This window comes from Schistocerca piceifrons, chromosome 1, assembly GCF_021461385.2.
Source record: "Schistocerca piceifrons isolate TAMUIC-IGC-003096 chromosome 1, iqSchPice1.1, whole genome shotgun sequence".
Classification (NCBI taxonomy): Eukaryota; Metazoa; Arthropoda; class Insecta; order Orthoptera; family Acrididae; genus Schistocerca; species Schistocerca piceifrons.
Genome location: NC_060138.1, coordinates 637059022 through 637084935, shown reverse-complemented (window position 1 = coordinate 637084935; position 25914 = coordinate 637059022). Strand labels below are relative to the sequence as shown.

Below are 25914 nucleotides of genomic sequence, written 5' to 3'. Positions count from 1 at the left end.
CAGCCAGTCTGCATAGCCAAAGAACAACTAAAGAATATAGCCCAACACTAGCAGGAAGTAGCAGTGTTTTGGGGCTGTGTCACACAGTGAACCCGAACTGACAAAGGTGCACACCTAATGAAGGGCAGAGCAGATAACACCCATCAAGCACTTCTTTTGAAGGATGTCACCACAACAGAAGGACTTTGTGAACTGATGCCATCACACCTAGACAATGCACCAGAAAAGAATACAGCGAAATATGATTGACAGGCCTGTGATTGTCATACTGGTGGCAGCCATAGAAACCATCAAGACTTTGCTATATCAAAAGCAGGTTTGTCAGTCACTGGCATATATCTCTGAAAAGCATGCCTCAGTAGTCAAAGACTGCAGTAATTTGTATGTGGGTTGCTTTGTGTGTGTGTGTGTGTGTGTGTGTGTGTGTGTGTGTGTGTGTGTGTGTCCAATGAAGGCCTTGTTGGCTGAAAGCTCATTTTGTGACAGTATTTTTGTTGTGCCTATCTGTGAGTCAGCATCTCTGCTAGAGAATTCCTGGACTTCCATACATCAGGTAGGAAAGCTTAGAGTTTGCTCACAAAGTTAGTAGTGGCACCCCATGAGATCATAGATATGATGCTATTGTCCCCAGCCACATTGCAGACAACATTGTGCCCACTTCCAGAACTCCTCAAGTCTGGGCACATACTGTTGCAGCTGAGAAGAAATTATAAGGGCTCTCGGAACAGCTTGCAAAGATGAAATGAATATTTTCTACCACACAGCATTGAAGAAGTAATTACTGCCATAAAAGAAACGAAACCAGGGAAAGCCCCGGGCTTTGGTGGGACATACGTTGAATTTATTTTGCACTGTGGCCTTATGTGGGGGGGGGGGGGGGGGGGGGGGGAGGGGGGTGGCTGGCTGGCTGAGTTCTTCACAAACATTCTGCTGATGAGCAACATGCCACATGAAATAAAACAAGCAGGGGTAGTAGCCTTACTGAAACCAGATAAACCAAACGATAAACCAGAAAGTTACAAACCCACAGTCTTACTTAGAGTGCTATGTAAGCCACTGGAAAGAGTAGCGTACAATAGAATAAGTCACAAGATTTTTGAAAAATGCCATTTGAACAGGCAGGATTCAAACCTAACTGCAGCTGCACAGATCTAAGCCCTCTTCATAATAACTTTAATGGAAGCTGGCTTCTAAAATCAAAAGAGGTCATCAGTTGTAATCATTGATCTGACAGCTGCAGATGATACTGTCTGGAGCCAAGGTGTCGTACTGAAACTTTTGCAAATCATTCCAAGGCTAAAAACTGAAATGCTCGATAACCAAAGTTTACAAGACTGCTGAGCAACAAGGTGTGTTCACACATGAAGCTAAACAATGGAGTGTGATAAAGATCTGTCATGGCACCTCACCTAGTCTGTTTTTTACATATCAGGTATGCCTCAAACCACATAAAAATGTCTGGATATGCTGATGCTGAGCACTTGCAGTGGTGCATAGAGATCTCAAAGTTACTGAGTCAGTATTGACCAATAGTTTATCATTTACTGGTGAATGTTTCTGCTAATGAGGAATGCAGTCAAGTGTTGCTTGGACAGAAATGTCAATACTTCATCTAAGCAACAAGTTGGCCAGCAAAGACCTCACCTCCCTGCCGCCGTTGGATAAGCAGCTGCCAGCAGCAAGTCGTATACTCTTAGCTCACTTATTTGTTACATAGTTTAATTCTTAATTTCTTTGCATGTTTTTGGGTACTTGCATTGTTTAATTCACAAATTTCGGGCATATTATAGTATTTGAGAGTTGTAGCATCGCGTTTTAGTACCTGAATAGTGTAAAATCGCGTAGTCTCCTTCTGCCGCCGAGCAGTGTGTCAGCAGTGCGCAAGTAGCAGCATTACTGCACTTACTAGGCAATCTTGTATTTTAATAACCATTTAAATTTTGTTGGTTGGTTGGTTGGTTGGTTGGTTGTTTCGGGGAAGGAGACCAGACAGCGAGGTCATCGGTCTCATCGGATTAGGGAAGGACAGAGAAGGAAGTCGGCCGTGCCCTTTGAAAGGAACCATCCCGGCATTTGCCTGGAGCGATTTAGGGAAATCACGGAAAACCTAAATCAGGATGGCCGGACGCGGGATTGAATCGTCGTCCTCCCGAATGTGAGTCCAGTGTCTAACCACTGCGCCACCTCGCTCAGTTTAAATTTTGTGTCGAATTGTTTGTGCTCTCTGTAGATTAATTCAGACATTCTTTGCACAACAGTATTTAGCATGGATAGGGACTGCAATTGCTGTGTTCGGATGCAGGCTGAGTTGACATCCCTTTGCTCCCAGCTTCAGGCAGTGTTGGCTTCGGTCACACAGCTTGAGGCTGTTGCCAGTGGGCATCACTGTGGGGGTCCGGATGGGGGTTTGTCAGGGATGGCCAGCTCGTCTCACGCATCTCCTGATCGGACTATGGCTGTGGCTGCCCGGGATACTGCCCACATAGAGGCTGACCCCTCACCTGTGGTAGAGTGGGAGGTCGTCTCGAGGTGTGGCAGGGGGCGAAAGACATTCCGGAGGGCTGAACGGAAATCCTCTCCAGTTTGTATGATGAACCAGTTTCAGGCTCTGTCTCCAGCTGATACTGATCTTCGGCTGGACATGGCTGCTTGTCCTGTTCCAGAGGTTGCCCCTCAGGCGGCTGCAGAGGCTGGGCTTACTGGTAGTTGGGAGCCCCAACGTCAGGTGTGTAATGGGGCACCTTAGGGATATGGCTGCAAGGGAGGGGAAGAAAACCAATGTACACTCCGTGTGCATACCGGGGGGAGTGATTCCAGATGTGGAAAGGGTCCTTCCAGATGCTGTGAAGGGTACAGGGTGGACCCATCTGCAGGTGGTCACTCATGTCGGCACCAATGATGTGTGTCACTATGGATCTGAGGAAATCCTCTCTGACTTCTGGCGGCTATCTGATTTGGTGAAGACTGCCAGTCTCGCTAGCGGGATGAAAGCAGAGCTCACCATCTGCAGCATCGTCAACAGGACTGACTGTGGACCTTTAGTACAGAGCCGAGTGGAGGGTCTGAATCAGAGGCTGAGACGGTTCTGCGACCGTGTAGGCTGCAGATTCCCGACTTGCGCCATAGGGTGGTGGGGTTTCGGGGTCCCGCTGGATATGTCAAGATTCCACTACACACAGCAGGCGGCTACACAGGTAGCAGGGGTTGTGTGGCGTGGACTGGGCGGTTTTTTAGGTTGGATGGCCTCGGGCAAGTAAAGAAAGGGCAACAGCCTCAAAGGGTACGGGCCAAAATCAGGACATGTGGGGACCAAGCAGCAATCGGTATTGTAATTCTAAAGTGTCGAAGCTGCATTGGGAAAGTACCAGAACTTCAAGCGCTGATAGAAAACACCAAAGCTGAAATAGCTGAAATAGGTACGGAAAGCTGGCTGAAGCCAGAGATAAATTCTGCCGAAATTTTTACAGAGGCACAGATGGTGTTTAGAAAGGATAGATTGCAGGCAACCTGTGGTGATGTGTTTGTTGCTGTTAATAGTAGTTTATCCTGTAGTGAAATAGAAGTGGATAGTTCCTGTGAATTATTATGGGTGGAGGTTATACTCAACAACCGAGCTAGGTTAATAATTGGCTCCTTTTACCGACCTCCCGACTCAGCAGCATTAGTGGCAGAACAACTGAGAGAAAATCTAGAATACATTTCACATAAATTTCCTGAGCTTGTTATAGTCTTAGGTGGAGATTTCAATTTATCGGATATAGACTGGGACACTCAGATGTTTAGGACGGGTGGTAGGGACAGAGCATCAAGTGACATTATACTGAGTGCACTAACTGAAAATTACCTCGAGCAATTAAACAGAGAACCAACTTGTGGAGATAACATCTTGGACCTACTGATAACAAACAGATCTGAACTTTTTGACTCTGTAAGTGCAGAACAGGGAATCAGTGATCATAAGGCTGTTGCAGCATCCCTGAATATGGAAGTAAATAGGAATATAAAAAAGGGAGGAAGGTTTTCAGACTGCCTAACAGATCAAAACAAAAATTTCTGTTCCGACACTGACAATGTTGAGTGTTTATGGAAAAAGTACAAGGCTATTGCAAAATGCGTTTTAGACAGGTACGTGCTGAGTAAAACTGTGAGGGATGGGTAAAATCCACCGTGGTTCAACAACAAAGTTAGGAAACTACTGCAAAAGCAAACAGAGCTTAACTGCAAGTTTAAATGCAGCCAAAACCTCCCAGAGAAACATAAGCTAAACGATGTTAAAGTTAGCGTAAGGAGGGCTATGCGTGAAGCGTTCAGTGAATTCAAAAGTAAAATTCTTTGTACCGACTTGACAGAAAATCCTAGGAAGTTCTGGTCTTATGTTAAATCAGTAAGTGGATCGAAACAGCATATCCAGACACTCCGGGATGATGATGGCATTGAAACAGAGGATGACATGTGTAAAGCTGAAATACTAAACACCTTTTTTCCAAAGCTGTTTCACAGAGGAAGACCGCACTGCAGTTCCTTCTCTAAATACTCACACAGACGAAAAAATGGCTGACATCGAAATAAGTGTCCAAGGAATAGAAAAGCAACTGAAATCACTCAACAGAGGAAAGTCCACTGGACCTGACGGGATACCAATTCAATTCTACACAGAGTATGCGAAAGAACTTGCACCCTTCTAACAGTAATGCAAGTCTCTAGAGGAACAGAAGGTTCCAAATGATTGGAAGGGAGCACAGGGAGTCCCAGTTTTCAAGAAGGGTCGTCAAGCAGATGTGCAAAACTATAGGCCTATATCTCTGACATCGATGTGTTGTAGAATTTTAGAACATGTTTTTTGCTCGTGTATCATGTCATTTCTGGAAACCCAGAATCTACTCTGTAGGAATCAACATGGATTCCGGAAACAGCAATCGTGTGAGACCCAACTCGCTTTATTTGTTCATGAGACCCAGAAAATATTATATACAGGCTCCCAGGTAGATGCCATTTTCCTTGACTTCCAGAAGGCGTTCAGTACAGTTCCGCACTGTCTTTTCATAAACAAAGTAAGAGTCTATGGAATATCAGACCAGCTGTGTGGCTGGATTGAAGAGTTTTTAGCAAACAGAACACAGGATGTTGTTCTCAATAGAGAGACATCTACAGACGTTAAAGTAACCTCTGGCGTGCCACAGGGGAGTGTTATGGGACCATTGCTTTTCACAGTATATATAAATGACCTAGCAGATAGTGTCGGAAGTTCCATGCGGCTTTTCGTGGATGATGCTGTAGTATACAGAGAAGTTGCAGCATTAGAAAATTGCAGCAAAATGTAGGAAGATCTGCAGCAGATAGGCACTTTGTGCATGGAGTGGCAACTGACCCTTAACATAGACAAATGTAATGTATTGCGAATACATAGAAAGAAGGATTCTTCATTGTATGATTATATGATAGCGGAACACTGGTAGCAGTTACTTCTGTAAAATATCTGGGAGTATGCGTGCGGAACGATTTGAAGTGGAATGATCATATAAAATTACTTGTTGGTAAGGCGGGTGCCAGGTTGAGATTCATTGGGTGAGTCCTTAGAAAATGTAGTCCATCAACAAAGGAGGCAGCTTACAAAACACTCGTTCGACCTATACTTGAGTATTGTTCATCAGTGTGGGATCCGTACCAGATCGGATTGACAGAGGAGATAGAGAAGATCCAAAGAAGAATGGCGCGTTTCGTCACAGGGTTATTTGGTAAGCGTGATAGCGTTACGGAGATGTTTAGCAACTCAAGTGGCAGACTCTGCAAGAGAGGCGCTCTGCATCGCGGTGTAGCTAGCTGTCCAGGTTTCGAGAGGGTGCGTTTCTGGATGAGGTACCGAATATATTGCTTCCCCCTACTTATACCTCCCGAGCCGATCACGAATGTAAAATTAGAGAGATTCGAGCGTGCACAGAGGCTTTCTGGCAGTCATTCTTCCCACGAACTATACACAACTGGAACAGGAAAGGGAGGTAATGACAATGGCACATAAAGTGCCCTCCGCCACATCGTTAGGTGGCTTGCGGAGTATAAATGTAGGTGTAGATGTAGATGTACTTTGAAAGGAGGCCACTCCAACATAACAGAAATCCAAAATATCTTGGGGTCATGCTGGATAGAATGATCAGTTTCAGCGTATATTAAGAGCAGCTGCCAAAATTAAACCTTGAGATAACGTTCTACGGAAACTCTGTGGTACATCATGGGATCATTAGCAAGGATACTCCATACTTTGGCTCTGGGATTGATTTGCCCTTTCACAGACTGTCCCTCCTAGACTTATCGAACACATCTCAACCATACCATGTGTCTTATAAGTTGTACAATCAGATGTACATCTGCTCTCTGGTTACCCCTACTTAGCTAGATACCACCTCCTTCTCTGCCATGGGAAAGTGCACTTATTGGAGTACAAAAAACTGCAGAAAAATCTTCACCTCCCTGTTCACACAGATAATCCAACCATCAGTATAGGAAGGCTTTGCTCTTGTCATCCACTCCTGGAAACTGCAATGATGTTAGTTGGCAACGGATTTAATACTAGTGATTGCTGGAAATACGCATGGCAGATTAATTCTAAGATGTAGCAACTTAAAACGTCATGCATATCGACCCAGCCATCTGGCTTTGATGTGCCACACAAGATCCGGTTGGTTCTTAGCTGAATAAGAATGAACTCTGGCAAGTGTGCTGATTTTGTGCATAAGTGGAAGAAAATAACTTCTCTGAGTTGTGACTGTGGTGCTGAGAAGCAGACTGTTCACCATGTAGTTCAAAAATATCCTCTGAGAGCTTTCAGTGGTCATGTAGCCATAAGCTAAATAAATGCACTGGGAATCCCCCGTCAGCTAGCATTCATGTAGGACATCTCCCGCTAAACAATGGATAATCCAAAAGCAAGAAGATTCTGCAAAGCATCATTCAGCGATCAGAACTCCTTGGCGCTCCCCTGTAAGTCTCGTGAAGGAGAAACATGGCACATGCAATTTCTGCATAAATAGGGGTAGATGAACTAAATCACCAAAGATAATCCATACCCATTGCCTATAGTTGATGAGACTTTGGACTCTCTGAAAGAAGCAAAGTATTTCTCTGCTACGAATATCAGTAGAATACTATTCAAGCCTGATAAGAATTACTGTAGAAGTGAGAAATTATGTTTAGCATTCTCTGCCTCGTGATGACTGGGTGTTGTGTGATGTCCTTAGGTTAGTTAGGTTTAAGTAGTTCTAAGTTCTAGGGGACTGATGACCATCCGTCAGGGTGACTGGCACGTTGGACGCTGGAGCTTTAGGAGTACAGTGCCATAGTAGTACACAAAAAGGAATGCATGCAACATAATCCACACAATGCTAACTGGCTACATACCACAGAAAATTGGTCTCGCAGAATGCTTACTAAAGATTTTGGGCTGATTTGCTCTCAACATACATTGAGGTTGGACCAAGAGACTGAGATATGATACTTCTTGTGCATTTTTTATATACAACACAACAGAAGGATGCAGCAGTTTTCATGCTGATTTCCCTGTTCAGTGTTTGAGAAACTGAAACAATAATGGATACTTTGTTTCTGTTTCAACATGACAATTTTCGAGATGATTACATCAAGCAGCTCATCACCAGAGTTGAAGCAAGGCATCTGGCACTGGTATGGACTTAGGAGGCCCAGTATAAGGACCATGAACATTATAACATTAAATATCATTGTAACCTACAACCCAGGTTAGTATGGACCATTATATCTTTGCAGAAGGCCAAGATACATACAGAATGGCAAGCTATAAAGTGCTCCTTTATCCATGGAAGTAATGTTGCTTTTTCGGTGCCTCCTATGAAGCTGAAGATGCTGATTCTTTATTGAGTAGACAGAAATGCAGATACATCTTACATGTCTTCTGCATAAAGTCTTACCATAGTATTGAGGTGCATATTGACAACAATGGTTTCTGATACAAGGAACTTGAAGACCTGCCGAACAATCGCTTTGTGTCAAAGGAAGTAACTCCATTTGATTATAGCAGCGATAATGAAGACATGACCATAATACGAGGATCACCAGAGCTGCCACATGAAGGACAGTTGACTACGTTCAGATCCAAGAAACTAGTCCAGTTCAAAACAGGCCATTGCAGTTTTGACAGTAGGGGAAGAATGTTGCATGTTATGTATTGTCCTTTGAGGAGTAGTGATTTTTGTCAATGGACTGGCCGTGGTGGCCGAGCGGTTCTAGGCGCTACAGTCTGGAACCACGCAACCGCTACGGTTGCAGGTTTGAATCCTACCTCGGGCATGGATGTGTGTGATGTCCTTAGGTTAGTTAGGTTTAAGTAGTTATAAGTTCTAGGGGACTGATGACCTCAGCAGTTGAGTCCCATAGTGCTGAGAGCCTTTTTTTTTTTTGTCAATGGCTGGTGATGTGCATGTCATCGGTGCAATTCCTGCTTACTCTATTTTGGTTTTGACATTTCTGATTTTTTGTAAGTTTCAAGGTCTTATTTATGTTTAGAATGTTGTAATTTGCCAGAACATTTCATATAGGAATCAATAGGGGCACTTTGTGCTGCGAGAGGAATCTTCTGCTCTGTATTTGCTTTTGTGCACTAAACCTGCTTTCAGAGTAAAGTGTTAGTTCTTGTTAACTACCATGCTCTTGTAATAGGTACCCGACTCTGGATTCCATGTGACAATACACTAGCTGATCACAAGTATCCATACACCTATTAGTGGAAATAGGTTGTGTCTACCTTCACTTTTATGATGGCTAGAACTCTGCTGGGGAGACTTTCACTGAGATGTCTGAATGTCTGTGGAGGAATGTTAGCCCATGCTTCCTCAAGAGCCATTACCTAAGAAGGTGATAATGGTGGACACTGGGATCTGAAGTGAAGCCAATGTTCTAACTCATCCTAGAGATGTTTCATTTGGCTCAGGCCAGGTCTCTGGGTAGACCAGTCCATTCCAGGAATCTTATTGTCCACAAACAACTATGTTATGGTAGCTGCTTTATGACAGGGTACTTTGTGAAGCTGATACAGTCAGTTATCTCCAGACTATTCCTATACCATACGCAGTACACAATGCTGTAAAATGTATTCATATCCTTTCACATTTAGTGTTTTCTTAAGCACAATAAGGTGACTATACCGTGACCACACCCCCATATCGTAAAACCATATCCTAATTGCCATATGGTATAACATGATACATCAATCCAAATCACTCATTTCCAGTCATGCACTGTCCACCTCATTGTTCTGAAGTCCATACACACAGTCATTGTGCTAGCTAAACTTCTGGTAGCACTTTGGAACATATGAGTGATTCCTTCCACTGATTTCATGTGATTTTTTACAACTACCCTCCACAGTGCTCGATGGTCCTGGCTGTCAGTGCATAGAGTCTGCCTGGCCTTGGTTTAGTTTTCCGCTTCACAGTGACATCATCAGCAGTCAACTTGGGCAGTTATAGTAGGGTTGACATGTCGCTAATGGATTTGTTATTCAAGTCACAGCCAATGACTAGTCCATCTTTGAAGTCACTGAGCTCTCCTAACAGACCCATTCACTGTTATGGCATCCTTGTTGACAGCACAATACTTCCTGCTTCCTTTTACATTGGCGAGTCTGCTGCTTGTGACATCTAGTGGTCAATTCCACATTATATCACAATGTTTGGATACTTTTGATCAGGTAGTGTATGCTAGATTTGTGATGAAATAATACTGAACTCAACAATACAACTTTTTGATTTTTTGCAGTTAAGAAGAACTTTCTAGGGTACAAGTTACTCAAAATTGTTAACATTTGTACTCTATTTGCAGTTGTATGTTGTCCTTTCCACCTATGTGCCATAATGGAGCTGTGTTTGGTTGTTCTATGCCTCTAGGATATCCTTTTCTTAACACTTATGTGTGTGTTTCGTAGTTGTACATTGCATTTTTACCAATGTGTGTTAAAGCCATGTATTTATCGTGTGTGTTTATTACTTGTAGATTTACAATTTTCTGTGGTGTTTTTCTCTGCCATCTTTTGTTTATATTGTGGTGACTGTATTCATTTGTTTTTTATTTGGCTGTTGTTCAATTCATGATGAAGCTTTTTTAAATGTTCACCAAATATATGTTCATTGTACTGTGTTTTGGCATTTCTGCCCATCAACCCCAGGTACAATTATTACCAGTTTTGATACAGTAACTGGTATATAGCTGCTCTGTGGTATTTTTTCTGTTAGTGTGTGGAAGAATGATTGGAGTGTCCTTCTTGTTCTGTATGTTATGTGTAAGCCTGATTTCCTCAGTAAATTTGCTGTCCTGTGTGTATATTATTGTGTACCATTTCATTTTGATACTCTTGTCACCATTGTTTATGTTCTCTGAGATTGTATGGACTGTAGTGCCAGTGTTGATTGTGTAACCCTGTGTTTTTTTACCTTCTGTTTGTTTTCTTTCTTGAATCTTGATTATATAGTTACTGTATGGGTGCTATTTCCATTGTTTTTGGTTCTGTGTAATATTCGTGCTACGTGTTTTTCATAGTGTTGCTTATTAAGTAGGATTTTATTCAGGTGGCAGATTATTTGTTGGAGAACTGCTGGCCTAACCAGAGCAACAATGAGAGAGAATTCACACGGATTTTTGCGATGTGTTGTTAAGGAGCAAAATGATTGATCATGGTCGACATATATCTAATTTTCTGTATGTGGCACACATGTGGGGCATGTTCAGTAACAGCCATAATCCAGGCTTCGGCACCAATTTTCTTTAAATAGAGGGTGTTCCTTACATGAATTGTGTCCAGCTATGGCTCCCAATTTACACCTTCCACTTTTAAACAGGTGTGCCAGCACAGTGACAGAGCATCTGAAGACTTTCACATTTCCAGAGTGTCAGTTCTGAGGTAGAGTGGACTGTCAGAGCATTTAAACGATCCCATTAGAGGAAGCTCTCACCAGCTTCCTCAGTCCTCGTCAAGAGAAGTAGCCCGGCCAAAATTCTGTACAGTTATATTATTTGATCTTCTGTGCTCAATACAAAGAACACAGAATTGCCATCTACATGTAGCGTATTAACCAAATTATCACACAGGCACCCAAATCTGGGTTTGCACCTGTGGGCTGAGACCCAAGCTAGATTCAGGGCATTGTGGTGTCACAGGGAGCACCATCTTATTGCTGGACTCCTACATAAACAGTGAGTTTATAGCACTGAGATGAAGATTAATTCATGATTAAAAAAAGAAAAAAATGGGTTTGGTTGACAATAGTATGGTTTCTTACATAATCAAAACATAAGCCCAATTTAGTACTGGAGGGCAGCGTAGAGAGTAAAAATCGTAGAGGGAGACCAAGAGATGAATACACTAAGCAGATTCAGAAGGATGTAGGATGCAGTAGGTACTGGGAGGTGAAGAGGCTTGCACAGGATAGAGTAGCATGGAGAGCTGCATCAAACCAGTCTCAGGACTGAAGACCACAACAACAACAACAGCCCAATAAATGATCATAAAAAATATTCCAAATTATGCAAATAAAATGAGTGTGATTCTTACAGAACTGTGGAGTTGAGAAGGATGTATCAGATTTTGTGAATACACACTGAACAACTTTTGCAAATAGATAATTACACACTGAAAATTCCATAAAGTAAAATCAAGCTGTCCTCAATCCACAGTTCTTTAGTAGGTGTTGCCCTGTTGGAGCCTGGATACTCTTGTCTTCATCCATCCTTCCAACTGACTGGGTAAGCCTGCTATAAGAGGACCTGCAGTTTAGTGTGGACTCCGTAGTTTACTTTCACATTTTCATGCACAAGAGAGATGCGCTAAGTGACAGAAAAAATTCTACAACCAGCTGGGGATTGAATCCTGAACTTTTGGTTATATAGCTGATCACTTACTCACTGAGCTGCACGAAAAGTCTGTATCATTGTATTATTTCTTGGTCATCAAAGTGTGTTGTTGTAATTGATGCTTTGAGAATTATTGTTATGGCTTACAACACTGTAAACTGATGCATTCTCAATTAACTTATTACCAAGGAATATAATACAAAAGTTTTGTAAACCAATATGTTTTGATATTCAGTACCTTTGTACTAATTTTTGTGATACTTTTGTTTGTTGTTATTGCACGAAGTTCTTTATAATGTTGCAAGAGTTCTGATATAATGCAGTCTGATACCACAATTGAAAAGGCCTCAGTTCAGACATTATTTATAAGCTGAGATTTGTAAAACGTGTGCAGGTATACAATTATAATTTAAGCACCTAGTAATAATGATAAATTCATTACAAAATGTATTTTTATTATATAAAGTTAAAAAATACAGTGTATGTGTTCTTATAATTTTACTTATTAGATATTGTAAGAAACATTGTTTAAGAACTCAGCTAAATGAAAGCAGCATTACATACTAGCCTACTTTTTTTTCCACAGCGCACTCGTCCTTGCTTCTCCTGAAATACGCTTCAATATCGATAGTGAGACTCATGATCCAATAGATGTGAAAGCCAAACAACTGCTTGAAACAAATTCAATGGTGGAGGAATTCATGTTGTTGGCTAACATATCAGTAGCAGAAAAGATCCTGGAAGAGTTCCCTGAGTGTGCAATGTTGCGGCGTCATCCTGAGCCTGCTCCTGCAAATTTTGAGCCTCTTGTGAAAGCAGGAAGTGTTCTAGTAAGTACATTTTAATGACAGTAACTGTGCTGTTAAGGCTATTATGGAGTAGTTATGTATAGTGTTAGAACACTAGCCTCATAATCAGGAGAAGCTGGTTTCAAATGTAGATCTAACTTACTTTGTTATGGTTTCCCATCGTTTCAATACACCGTTTCAGCTGAATACTTGCCTGGTTCCTCCAAGAGTATGTAATTACTGTCTAATTCTGCTAGTGATCCAGTTCCAGTGGTATTGTTCTTCATGGAGTTTTTCATTAATTTATTTATTGAATTTTTGTTTTATCCTTTGACTAGTTAATATAAATGTATAGGACTTGTCAGATGCATTACAGGAATATCTACAGGATTTTTCAGCGTCTTTGCAACAAATGTCTAGGGGTGATAGATCATGTCATGAAGAACAAATTCTGTTAGAGACAAAATTTTTACTGCCACTTCCGCTACTAACCAGCTGTACAGCATGCTACCTACCTTTGTAAATTGATAAAGAGTGATTTTCAAGAGGAAAACCATAAGAATGAGTGTTTTTAAGTGGAGAAAGATATTTTAGAAGCAAATCAGGATCCTCATTTGTGTACTGTACCTACTGCTGTTAACACTGAGCAAACGACTGGATGATAGCCAACACATATTGCATATGAACACCGAAGAGTGCATACAATCTGCCATCTGTCAGGCCATAACCAGTCTTAAACTGTACCTGGCATTGTTGGGAAACATCAATGAACATTTTGTCTCTAACAAGAGTTGTCCCCTATTATGTGATCTATCACCCCTAGACATTTGTCACAAATACTTTGATGAAGTATCCTGTATGACATAAATACTTTGATGAAACACCCTGTACATACATCACAGAAATAGTTCCACTTATAGACAAAACTGGGTTGGATAGAACGAAGACGGTTTGAATTCTACTGCCGCCAGCATACATTGTACGTAAGAACCACAACGAGAAGGTACAAGACATTATGGCTCATACAGAGGCATGTAGACAGTGGTTTTTTCCCTCACTCTACTTGCGAGTGGAATAAGAAAGGAAATGACTAGTAGTGGTACACGGTACCCTCTGCCACGCGCTGTACAGTGGCTTGCAGAGTGTCTGTATATTTAGCTGTTGCATGTTCAGCTGTACCCGGAACAGAGAAAACAGAAGACCAGGAGTAGGACCATTGTCATGTAAAACACACACATAGCAAAGACAGTACCATACTCAGCAGTTTCCAGAATGGCTAGTACTTTTGTAAGCTAAAAATCATAAAAACATGTATTACGTAGAAATGTTTTTAACACTGCTCTAAAATCCATTTCCCTTTTAACCCTTTGATAGAAGTGAGAAAGTTAGAGCAAGATATTGAAAGCTGGAACTCTCAGCTGTACCGTAAGACTTATCTAGATACCTCAGTTGGCAATAGCAGTTCCCTCAGAAGACAGAGTTTAAGTTCCATTTTAGCCTTCAGTTGCACTGAGCCAGAAAGTTTCACAATAGCATACACAGCACTGAACAGTTAAGTCTTGAAACAACCCGTACTACATTATTTTCTGTGTCCAAATGAGAATATCTAAATTCTCGTCTTCCAAAACTCTGCAGCTTCAGTGGCCTTATTATTGCACAAAAACAGATCTTCCTCTGTGCAAACAAACTCCACCCATGAGCACATGAGTAAATGTTCAATCATTGCGTGTTTCTCCCCATGCACACTGGTCATTATCAGAGTAGCTCCACTTAATAGTGTTTACTTTGCATTTTATCATCATGTACTATGCTGTTGTTGCTGCCTGCGTAACTTCCTCTTTGGGGCACAGGTTTATATTTTTTGCAGAAAGTACAACCATGTAGATTGGTGGGAGGTCTCAGGTAAGCCTTCTAGCATTACTGTCTGTTGGATAAAACTCGTCCTTGACTTACAACAAGTTGGAACCGTTTGGTGCTGTGGTTGAATTTTCTGATTTTTTCTCTGTTTCACTGGCTACTTTGGTGTGATATTTGGTAGCGCTGTAGCCACAAGTGGGTAAATTGTGAGGACAGCTGTAGGCCTCAGGCATCTGATAACGTCTCTGACAATCTCATTTAAAGCACTGTCTACTTCTTGGGAGTGGCTAGACACCTCCCATACTACTTCCACAAATTCTCTAGCTGCAAAACAGCCGTAGACCATGGCATATCATTTCTTGGCATACTTTCTTCCAGAAGTGTTATCCAGCAAAGTAGTGAGAAGAGCTTCTTTAATGTTTGAATAGTAGGAGATAATAATTCGGAACAAACTGGAAAGCTGTTTAAAAGCCCCATTCCCTTAGTGCTTTTGTGGAAACTTCATAGAGTGGTATACATTATAATAATTGCAGTAATTGATTTTAAAGAAGTCCCATTTATTTAGTTTTATGTACAACCCCCCCCCCCCCCTTCCCCTTCCGTGTGTGTAAGAGTGATGAATTCTCACAATGTTATTAACCTTTTTTTAAGGGATTTGAGTTAAAGACATCGTGTGGAAAAGAGCTGGCAACATCTCTGGATACAGCAGTAAATCCTGCCAACCCTTATTTGAATACAATGCTGCGTATTCTGGCTACCCGTTGCATGAATCAAGCTGTCTACTTTCCAAGTGGAATGCAGCAGAGGGAGGATTTTTTCCATTATGGTTTGGCTGTACCGGTCTACACTCACTTCACTTCCCCCATAAGAAGGTACAGAAACAAGCTTGAAATTTGGGTGTGTGTTTCTGTGTTTTTTATTGTGTCTATCAACATACCAGCGCTTTCTCATTTGGTAAATTACAGCATCTTTGTTTTTTATATATATTTTTCCCATGTGGAATGTTTCCCTGTGTGTGTGTGTGTGTGTGTGTGTGTGTGTATAGAAAGCACAGTTTAGTTGAAAACTAAGTACATGGTTTTTAGGTTTGTACTGTGCCATACATTTTAAGATTTGCAAGATTTGCAAAAGATTCAGATTACTCTTGTTAACCATCAGTTTAGCAGCTTACTTGTACAGTGTCTGCAGCTTACACTTGTACTGTGTCGACTAAAGGAAAGATCATACCAGAATTTTGAAGATGTCATTAATTTATCTTTCTCTCATTTGAGTTTTGTTATTCTGTTGCCTGACTTGAGACGATGTCACATCTACACGAGATTTCACTGTAATTGATCACTGTCAGATCATTGGGGTCTTAAGCAACAAGCACCTATATATGTTAAGTTATATAGGCACTACAATTATAATGACCACTGCTGGTAGGGTAAATTGCTCTGATAAACAATATGTAAATGGAAGAAATTGCTGTTGGTTGAGTTAGACAGACCACAATGCAGAATTTGTCAGTTCTGAGCAACAAACAATAGCATTCAGAATGATTGCCTAACTTAAAGGTATAGAAGCTTCCATGTGATGTGAGTATCCCTGCTAGTCATTTGACATTTAGTACTGACATTAGTAGAACACTTGTCACTGTTCATTGGCATTTCGTGGGTTCTGTTTCACCATCAAAATGTTCTGGAGAAGGAGAGAGAGAGAGAGAGAGAGAGAGAGAGAGAGAGAGAGAGAGAGAGTGCTAACTTCTGTGGTTGTTTTCACTTTGGCATGATCCTTGAAAGTTTTATTTCAAGGAAATCCAAAACTTCCATGCCCTCTCAGGATATTGTAGTTCTACAGTTCCTTCTTTGAACTGATGTCTGTGGGTTACCCTATTAGAAGCTATTAGGTGTAATGTACAACCCTTGTACCACTATAAAACAGTTCTCCGAATTTTTCTTGCTGTCTCTTGTAATATTTTACTGCTGTCTCATGTCATTGTTGTGGTCTTCAGTGCAGAGACTGGTTTGATGCAGCTCTCCATGCTACTCTATCATGTGCAAGCTTCTTCATCTCCAAGTAACTACTGCACCCTTCATCCTTCTGAACCCGCTCAGTGTATTCATCTCTTGGTCTCCCTCTACAATTTTTACCCCCCATGCTGCCCTTTGGTACTAACTTCGTGATCCCTTGATGTCCTACCAACTGATCCCTCCTTCTAGTCAAGTTGTGCCAAAAATTCCTCTTCTTCCCAGTTCTATTCAGTACCTCCTCATTAGTTACGTGATCTACCCATCTAATCTTCAGCTCCTTCTGTAACACCACATTTCGAAAGCTTCTATTCTCTTCTTCTCTAAACTAGTTATCGTCCATGTTTTACATCCATACGTGGATACACTCCATACAAATACTTTTAGAAAAGACTTCGTGACACTTTTTTTAAAATCTGTACTCGATGTTAATAAATTTCTCTTTTTCAGAAATGATTTTCTTGCCATTGCCAGCCTACGTTTTATATGCTCTCTACTTCGACCATCAAAAGTTATTTGCTCCCTAAATAGCAAAACTCATCTACTACGTTAGATGTCTCATTTTCTAATGTAATTCCCTCAGTATCACCTGATTTAATTAGACTACATTCCATTATCATTGTTTTGCTTTTGTTGATGTTCCTCTTATGTCCTCCTTTGAAAACACTGTCCAATCTGTTCAACTGCTTTTCCAGGTCCTTTGCTGTCTCTGACAGAATTACAATGTCATTGGCAAACCTCAAAATTTTTATTTCTTCTCAATGGATTTTAACTCTTACTCCAAATATTTCTTTTGTTTCCTTTACTGTTTGCTCAGTATATAGATTGAATAACATCGGGGATAGACTACAACCCTGTCTCACTTCCTTCTTAACCACTGCTTCCCTTTCATGCCCCTCTACTATTATAACTGCCATCTGGTTTCTGTGCAAATTGTAAATGGCCTTTCGCTCCCTGTATTTTACCCCTGCCATCTTCAGAATTTGAAAGAGAGAGTTTCAGTCAACATTGTCAAAAGCTTTCTCCAAGACTACAAATGCTAGAAACTTAGGTTTGCCTTTCCTTAATCTATCTTCTAAGATAAGGTGTAGGGTCAGTATTGCCTCACGTGTTTCATCATTTTTATGGAATCCAAACTGATCTTTCCCAAGGTCGACATGTACTAGCTTTTTCCATTTGTCTGTTAAGAATTCGTGTTAGTATTTTGCAGCTGTGACTTATTAAAATGATAGTTCAGTAATTTTCACACCTGTCAACACCTGCTTTCTTTGGGATTGGAATTATTATATTCTTCTTGAAGTCTGAGGGCATTTTACCTGTCTTACACATCTTGCTCAGCAAATGGTAGAGTTTTGTCAGGGCTGGCTCTCCCAAGGCTATCAGTAGCTGTAACAGAATGTTGTCACCTTGTCTCGACTTAGGTCTTTCAGTGGTCTGTCAAATTCTTCACCCAGTAACATATCTCCCATTTCATCTTCACCTACGTCCTCTTCCATGTCCATAATATTGCCCTCGAGCATCCTTCCACCTTTCTGCTTTCCCTTCTTTGCTTGGAACTGGTATTCTGTCTGAGCTCTTGATATTCATACAAGTGGTTCTCTTTTCTCCAAAGGTCTCTTTAATTTTCCTGTAGGCAGTATCTATCTTACCCCTAGTGAGATAAGCCTCTACACTTTTACATTCGTCCTCTAGCCATCCCTGCTTAGCCGTTTTGCATTCAATGTCGATGTCATTTTTTAGATGTGTGTATAGCTTTTTGCCTGCTTTGTTTACTGGATTTTATATTTTCTCCTTTCATCAATTAAATTCGATATTTCTTCTGTCTTTTTAGCTACTTGGTCCTCTGCTGCCTTCACTATTTCATCTCTCAAAGCTAACCATTCTTTTTCTACTGTATTTCTTTCCCCTGTTCATGTCAATTGTTCCCTAATGCTCTCTCTGAAACTGTCTACAACCTCTGGTCCTTTCAGTTTATCCATATCTCATCTCCTTAAATTCCCACCTTTCTGCTGTTTCTTCAGTCTTAATCTACAGTTCATAACCAATAGATTGTGGTCAGAGTCTACATTTGCCCTTGGAAATGTCTTTGAATTTAAAATCTGGTTCCCAAACCTCTGTCTAACCATTATATAATCAATCTGAAACTTTCAGGTGTCTACAGGTCTCTTCCACATTTACAGCTTTCTTTCATGATTCTGAAACCAAGTGTTAGCTGTGATTAAGTCATGCTTTGCATGAAATTCTACCAGGCAGCTTCCTCTTTCATTCCTTACCCCCACTCCATATTCACCTACTACTTTTCCTTCTCTTCCTTTTCCTAATATCAAATTCCAGTCCCCCATGACTATTAAATTTTCGTCTCCTTTCACTATCTGAATGACTTCTTTTATCTCATCATATATTTCTTCAATTTCTTTGTCATCTGCAGAGCTAGTCGGTATATAAACTTGTACTACTGTGGTAGGCGTGGGCTTTGTGTCTATCTTGGCTACAATAATGCATTCACTGTGCTGTTCCTAGTAGCTTACCAGTGCTCCTATTTTTTTTAATCATTATTAAACCTACTCCTGCATTACTCCTATTTGATTTTGTATTTATAACCCTATATTCACCTCACCAAAAGTCTTGCTCCTCATGCTACCGAACTTCACCAATTCCCACTATATCTAGCTTTAACCTATCCATTTCCCTTTTTAAATTTTCTGACCTACCTGCCTGATTAAGGGATCTGACATTCCATGCTCCAACCCGTAGAATGCCAGTTTTGTTTCTCCTGATCACGACGTCCTCCTGAGCAGTCCCCGCCTGGTGATCCAAATGGGGGACTATTTTACCTCCAGAATATTTTATCCAAGAGGACGCCGTCTTCATTTAACCATACAGTAAAGCTGCGAAAAATTACGATTCTCATACAAAATAAGAATACCCTAACCATCACGTTCTTTGGCTTATAACTCATTTCAGCTGACTTTGATATCATTCTTGTAGCTCTTATTTCAACTCTAAGATGACTGCTAACTGATCCAGCCACAATAAGTGAAAATACTTTCAACACTTTTCCTTGAAATTAATGATAGTGCAGCTCATTTTAGATTATCAACGTTTGCATGTACACTTTTAAACTTCAGGTGCTTACCATTGTAGCCAAGCAGATGCATCATTTCTGCAATCTAAGCATCTATCCATTGGCAAGCTTGTGTAGAGTAGTGATTTGAGACCCACCTTGTACGACAGTGAGGTGAGCCAGTTCTGTATCTTGTTTATGTTCCTTGACTCTTATGGACTGAAACGCCGGCCAGCCCAAATGCGGTTTTAAGCACTATCCCACTGCCATATAAGTGACTGGAGGGCTGATTCCACATTGCTGTCTCAGGAACACTGCAAAATATAAAAAATTCACAAATCAGTGAGTTCTGCAACTTTCCTTTCACTCCATTAAATGTTTTTTTTCCCCCCACTTTACTGTTAGAAGAAACACATGTTCCTTGTGATATATATGTGTTCTTCAGGGTTTGGTTATTTTGAGCCAATATGAAGAACATTGTTGTACATGATTCTGTTTCAGTACATGTACTGCTGCAGTTGAAACTCATGATGAAAATAAACATTCGTGTGTTTGCTCTGTGGTTACTTATGGTTTTTTTTTCTGCTTGCCATTTTATGAACGCTTTTCCACCAGCTTTGAGATAAAATCATAATTGTAGTTCTTGTAGTGTATATGGTTCTTGTGTTACAGCACTTCTATTTATCTTAAGTTTTCCTTGTGGCTTCCTGTTGTACAACATATTTAATCAGTACCAACTTAATGAAATTGTAGTCATCTCAATTGGCATCCTGAGTTTGAGTCTAGCATGCATCTGTGATTAATAGGAAGGACACAGCGTGTTATCTTGGATGGAGAGTCACCATCAGATGTAGAGGTACCTTTAGGTGTATCCCAGGTAAGTGTGTTGGGACCCTTGCTGTTCATGTTGTATATTAACAACCTTGCTGAAAATGTTAATAGTAACGTCAGGCTTTTTGCAGATCATGCAGTTATCTATAATTAAGTACTGTCTGAAATAAACTGCATAAATATTCAGTCAGATCTTGATAAGATTTTAAAGTGGCACAAAGATTGGCAACTTGCTTTAAATGCTCAGAAATGCAAAATTGTATACTTCACAAAATGAAAAAAACATAGTATTTTATGACTGTAATAGCAATGAGTCACTGTTGGAATTTGGACAACTCATTTAAATACCTGGATGTAACACTCTGTAGGGATATGAAATGGAATGATCACATAGGCTCAGTCTTGGGTAAAGCAGATGGTAGACTTTAGTTTATTGGTAAAATACTGGGGAAGTGCAATCCATGTGCAAAATAGATTGCTTACAAATCACTCGTGCAAACGGTTCTATAATATTGCTCAAGTGAGTGGGGCCCATACTGGGTAGGACTAACGGGATATTGAACATATACAGAGAAGACCAGCATGAACAGTCACAGGTCTGTTTAATCCACGGGAGAGTGTCACAGAAGGAACTGAACTGTAAGACTCTTCAAGATAGATGTAAACTATCCCAAGAAAGTCTATTAACAGAGTTTCAAGAAACAGCTTTAAATCGTGACTCTGTGAATATACGACAATCCCCTATATATTGCTCACATAGGGACCATGAAAATAAGATTAGAACAATTACTGCATGCTCAGAGGCAGTCAAAGAATCATTCTTCCTGTGTTCCATACAGGAATGGAACAGAGAGAAACCCTAATTAACTGGTACAAAGGGACCTACCCTCTGGCATGCACCTCATGGTGGATGTAGAATCCAGATCTCCAGTTCATCCAATTCATTGTTTTTCTCTTCCTATGTTTTCATGGTAAGTGTATTTGATGCTCTGGAATTAATGGTGCCAACAATTATGGACAACAATAACGTAATTCATATTCAGCGAATTGCCGTACATGGAGCCTGGCACATTGTCAGTTAAAAAGTTAACATTTATTTACACAGTACTGTGTTGCCCCCCCCCTCCCCCCCACCCGATTGTTGCAAATGTAAAATTATATCGAAAAGAAAGATGGTGTTAGTGTCTATTGACAAAATGTTAGATGTGCTGTATAGGATGCCTGCAGAAGTATTGTTGAAAACATTTTTGAAGAATTTGGTGATGTAACTTCGACATCAGGTTGTGAGAAATTGAAGACTTTTCATTCAAAATTATGTCAGTGACAGTTTAGAGACACTTGGGATGACAAAAAAATGCAAAAAATTATTTACTATATGACAATATTTTCATATGGTTTGATGCAAAGAAGGAGAGTGGTGTTCTGATTTCGTGCCCAGCATTGTAGAAAAAAATTTAAACAAGAATCTTTCTAAAAGTGATCCTAACTTCACAGTCAGCCAGGGTTGGTTACAAAAGTGGAAAGACAGACACTGAACACACCAGTTGTCAGTGACTAGTGAAAGCAGTTCAGGGGATACAGTAACTGGTAAACAGTTCAAAATTTGACTCCAATGAAGTTTACAACACTGACGAATCTCAATATTTTTATCAGATGTTACCCAATGAAGTTCCAGATCAGATGACTCTGCAAAAGTGTATAAAAGAGAAGAACATAATTACAATAATAGCTTATAGTAATGTCTTATGGAACATAAAATCCCTCTTTTATGGAACATAAAATTCCTCCTCTGTTAATAAAAAATCAAAATAATCTCCGTACATAAAAACGTGTGAATCCTTGGCAGTTCTTGTAAGTCACAAAAGTATTTGGGGATAGTCAGCTTAGTTTTTAAAAACTGGTTCTTCGAAGATTTTGTGTCAAGTGTAACAAAATTTCCAAAAGAAGACTGTCAGCCTCTAATTGCCATATTGTTAACCTATAATGATTTGTCACATCAGGGTGTAGAACAGCAGGTCAGTGGCGGCTTCAAAGTCAGATTTCGATCGTGTAACACAATGGCACTGTTGCATGCAGTGAGTTCAGAAAAATATTAAGCATATGTATAAAAGTCACCTACTTCGTAAGCTTGCTGAAAAAGAGGGGGGAATAGTGTGATAACTCTTTGCAATCTATAAATGTCAAAGACATCATTTATAGGACTGCAACTGCTTTTGATTATTTTGCCGAGTGAACAATCACGAACTACTGGAAAATCTATGGCCATCCGTTTGTGTGTTCACTGCCACAGTTTGCACATTGAGTGAAGAAACTGGTGACAATGTTGCCTCATCAGAGTTTGTTGAAGCATTTACAGCCATTTCAGGGTGCTCCGTTGTAGATGTTAATGATGTAAAAGGCTGGCTGCAAAATGACAATGATTCTTACTGTCATATGATTTCAGATGACAAAATTGTCACTATTTTTTTGTCTTGGATAACGATGATAGTGGTGTGTAATTAAATGACAAAGTTGACATTCAATCTGAAGACATTACGATAGATTCAGAGGCAACAATGCACCTGGCCAAAATTATGGTTTATTTGGAATGCTGGACAGAAACAACTTTGACTGAATAAATACTAGTGAAATGCCTGCATGATCATGCTGCATAAATGATATACAAATCTGGCTTAAAGGAAACTGGCTGATTTTTCAGTGTACAAAACACTGGCCAAAATGTATGTGAAAATAATATTAAATTTGTTTTTACATGAAAATAAGTATAAATTATGTGTTTATGGCATTTAACCCCTGCCATTTTTATTTTTTTTTATTTTCTCCGAATTTTCCAGATTATCCGGGTTTTATATAATCCAGATGACCTACAGCCCCACTTTGTATGTGTAAACATGTTCCACTGTATTGTATGCAATTGATAATTGTGTGTGGTGGTTATCAAGAAAACACGATGAAAAATTTTGTAATCCAGAAGGCCATTCCTTCTTGAACTTCACCTAAAAATCGTATGAATATCTGCACCAATCAAATAGATTTTACAAAATATATATCGTGTTTCTGGAAACCAAATGTATTTTGTATTGAAGAAATGCCAGTTGGGAAGCCTGATTTATTTCACATCCAGAAATCTTTTCTTGTATGTCAGTATGTCTTACGTAATTGTTGGATTGTTACAGTCTTTCTTATGTAAAAGTATGATAATTATTTACGTAAAAAATAAGGCAGTTTTCTATAATATTCATTTCTAGCACTGTATGATGTAATGCTGTATTATTCAATAAATTTTATAAAGCTTAAAGTATATTCATTAGAAAATAGTGCAATTTCCTGTAAGCGTTGCTGTCCAGCCCATTGCAAAATAATAATGCGTCAAAGAATAATCTGTATAAAATTCACAGATTACACCAGATTACACTATGTATTTCCTTTTCATTCATGTGTAGTTTACTTTACTCTGTAGAGGTGAACCATTTTATTCACAACCATTTCATTCTTCAAATTTTCAAAGCATTTAGTATTGAAATGGTTCACTCAAAAGTAAGGGAACACAAGTAAAACTTAGGGTCAACTGACATAACGGGTGATTTCCAAACACATATGATTTAGGACTTGTTAAATAATCAGTTCTATATTTTATAAACTACACAAGGACTGCCAAATCATATGCTATTGATAGGTACACTTTTGCTCAAACTTATATTTCACAGCCCATCTAAGGGCATCAGGCTGCCTGCACTTCTCACCTACTTCCCAAACTCCTCAGAAGCCTTGCTCTATACGTTGCTGATCTAGTACTTCTGGAAGAGAGGGTATAGTGGAGAAATGGATTACACACTCTGCAATGCTGTGCATGTTATTTTGAAACATTCTCACACAATAAAACTGAAATTGGACCAAACCTAAAATCCAAACTGTTAGTTTTTGTGGAGACTGCTCTTATCAACTTTATTGTACCAGCATGCTTCATGGCACACTAGACAACTTCAGTTTACCTATATCTTGCTCTGACTGTTTAACTCCTCAGTTAGGAATGTAGGAGAGAGGTACTGGTAGAGAATGAAAGCTATCAGTGACATTATGTGTCTGGCAGTTTCAGCAGTTTTACATAACACTGAGTAATAGAACAGATGCCCTATTGATTACATTCTTGGGATAATTTTGCCATTTCTTGACAACTTTCTTTTACATTTGCATAGCCACTTTCTTTCAATCTGTATTCAGAAACATACACAAATCCTTATTTGATGTAGTTTGAGTTCCTGCATTCACTAATTTGTTGTTCAACAATCCCTGGAGTAGGCTTTTCTGAATTTTAGAGATGGGAACTCTTGCTATAACATATCCTTTTTTCTCATAACCCCCCTGGCCACAACCTTTGTTAGTCTACATCCTTCACTTACCTATCCCCTTCCCTGCTCCCACTCCCTTACTACACACATTTTCTATCCCACTAACTCACCTACATAGCCTACTTCTCTCCTCTCCCACTCCCTTCCCCCCACCCACCACAGCCTCGCGACACTGCGCTAGCAGCTCTGTCCTGTCCCCACCATCCTTGCAGGCTCCCATAGGCAGTACTAGCAGCTTCCCTCACCCCTATCGTGCTATCCCCATCCCAAGCCCCTTCCTCACCCCCACTACCCACCCCAGCTTAATTACTGCTCTTGTCACACACAGTCACAGTCGAGACTCAGTGCCTGTGTGAGTTGTGCTTGTTTGTTTTTGCTTCACAAGGACTTTGTCTGGAAGCTCAAATAGTTTACCATTCTTTTTCATTGTACGTATCTGTGACTCAAGTACCTCATCTATGTCGTGACTAGCAGTCTGTTCTTTCCTTGTTGTTGTTTTTCTTCACATATAATAAGATAATTAAGACTTATTACAAAACTGACTAATATTAATTCTGACTTTATTGAAAACATATATAAATTATAAATTTCATACTATATATTCATTTTACACATAATTTTGTACACAAACTTCATCAGCTTTTCAATGCTGCTTGTACTTTTTGTGTAGCTTTAATTGTTTTCTCACAAATACATGCTTTGTCCATATGGGTGCTAATTTGCATTGTTAAATCAATAATAAATATTAAATAATTGAACTAATTAAAGTCATACATCTCTAATTACCTGTATTTACTAATGTTGTCACTACTTTTATTATGTTTTATTTACTAGAAAATTCACTTTTTCTTACTCAGAATATACATTCCAGCCTGTAATTTGAAATAAGTAGTATTTACAGAAAATCTATTAGATCAGTTCAATAGTGCTCAATGAGTCCTATCCATTGACACTACATTTGCCTGAATCACTTAAGGTGTTAGTGAGTTATTAATTTTCATAGCTCATTTTATATCTGAAATATTTAATGTTTAAAAACTTGTAAACTAATCATGTAGTGAGAATATGTCTTTACTCACATATTTGTCTAATTTTTATATTTAAAACCATGTGACTGGTTTCTCTGTCACTGGTTTGGTTTACTT

At 39.8% G+C, this 25914-nt stretch overlaps 1 protein-coding gene across 1 annotated transcript in view; it reads left to right on the top strand.

Annotated features, from left to right (window-relative positions):
* The window catches only part of LOC124805024 (exosome complex exonuclease RRP44), a 143321-nt gene that overhangs the window by 75991 nt on the left and 41416 nt on the right, over nucleotides 1-25914 (top strand). Inside the window, exons 13-14 of the mRNA XM_047265438.1 lie at nucleotides 12458-12701; nucleotides 15168-15388. Coding sequence (XP_047121394.1) covers nucleotides 12458-12701; nucleotides 15168-15388 — 465 coding nt within the window. The remainder of the gene's footprint in view (nucleotides 1-12457; nucleotides 12702-15167; nucleotides 15389-25914) is intronic.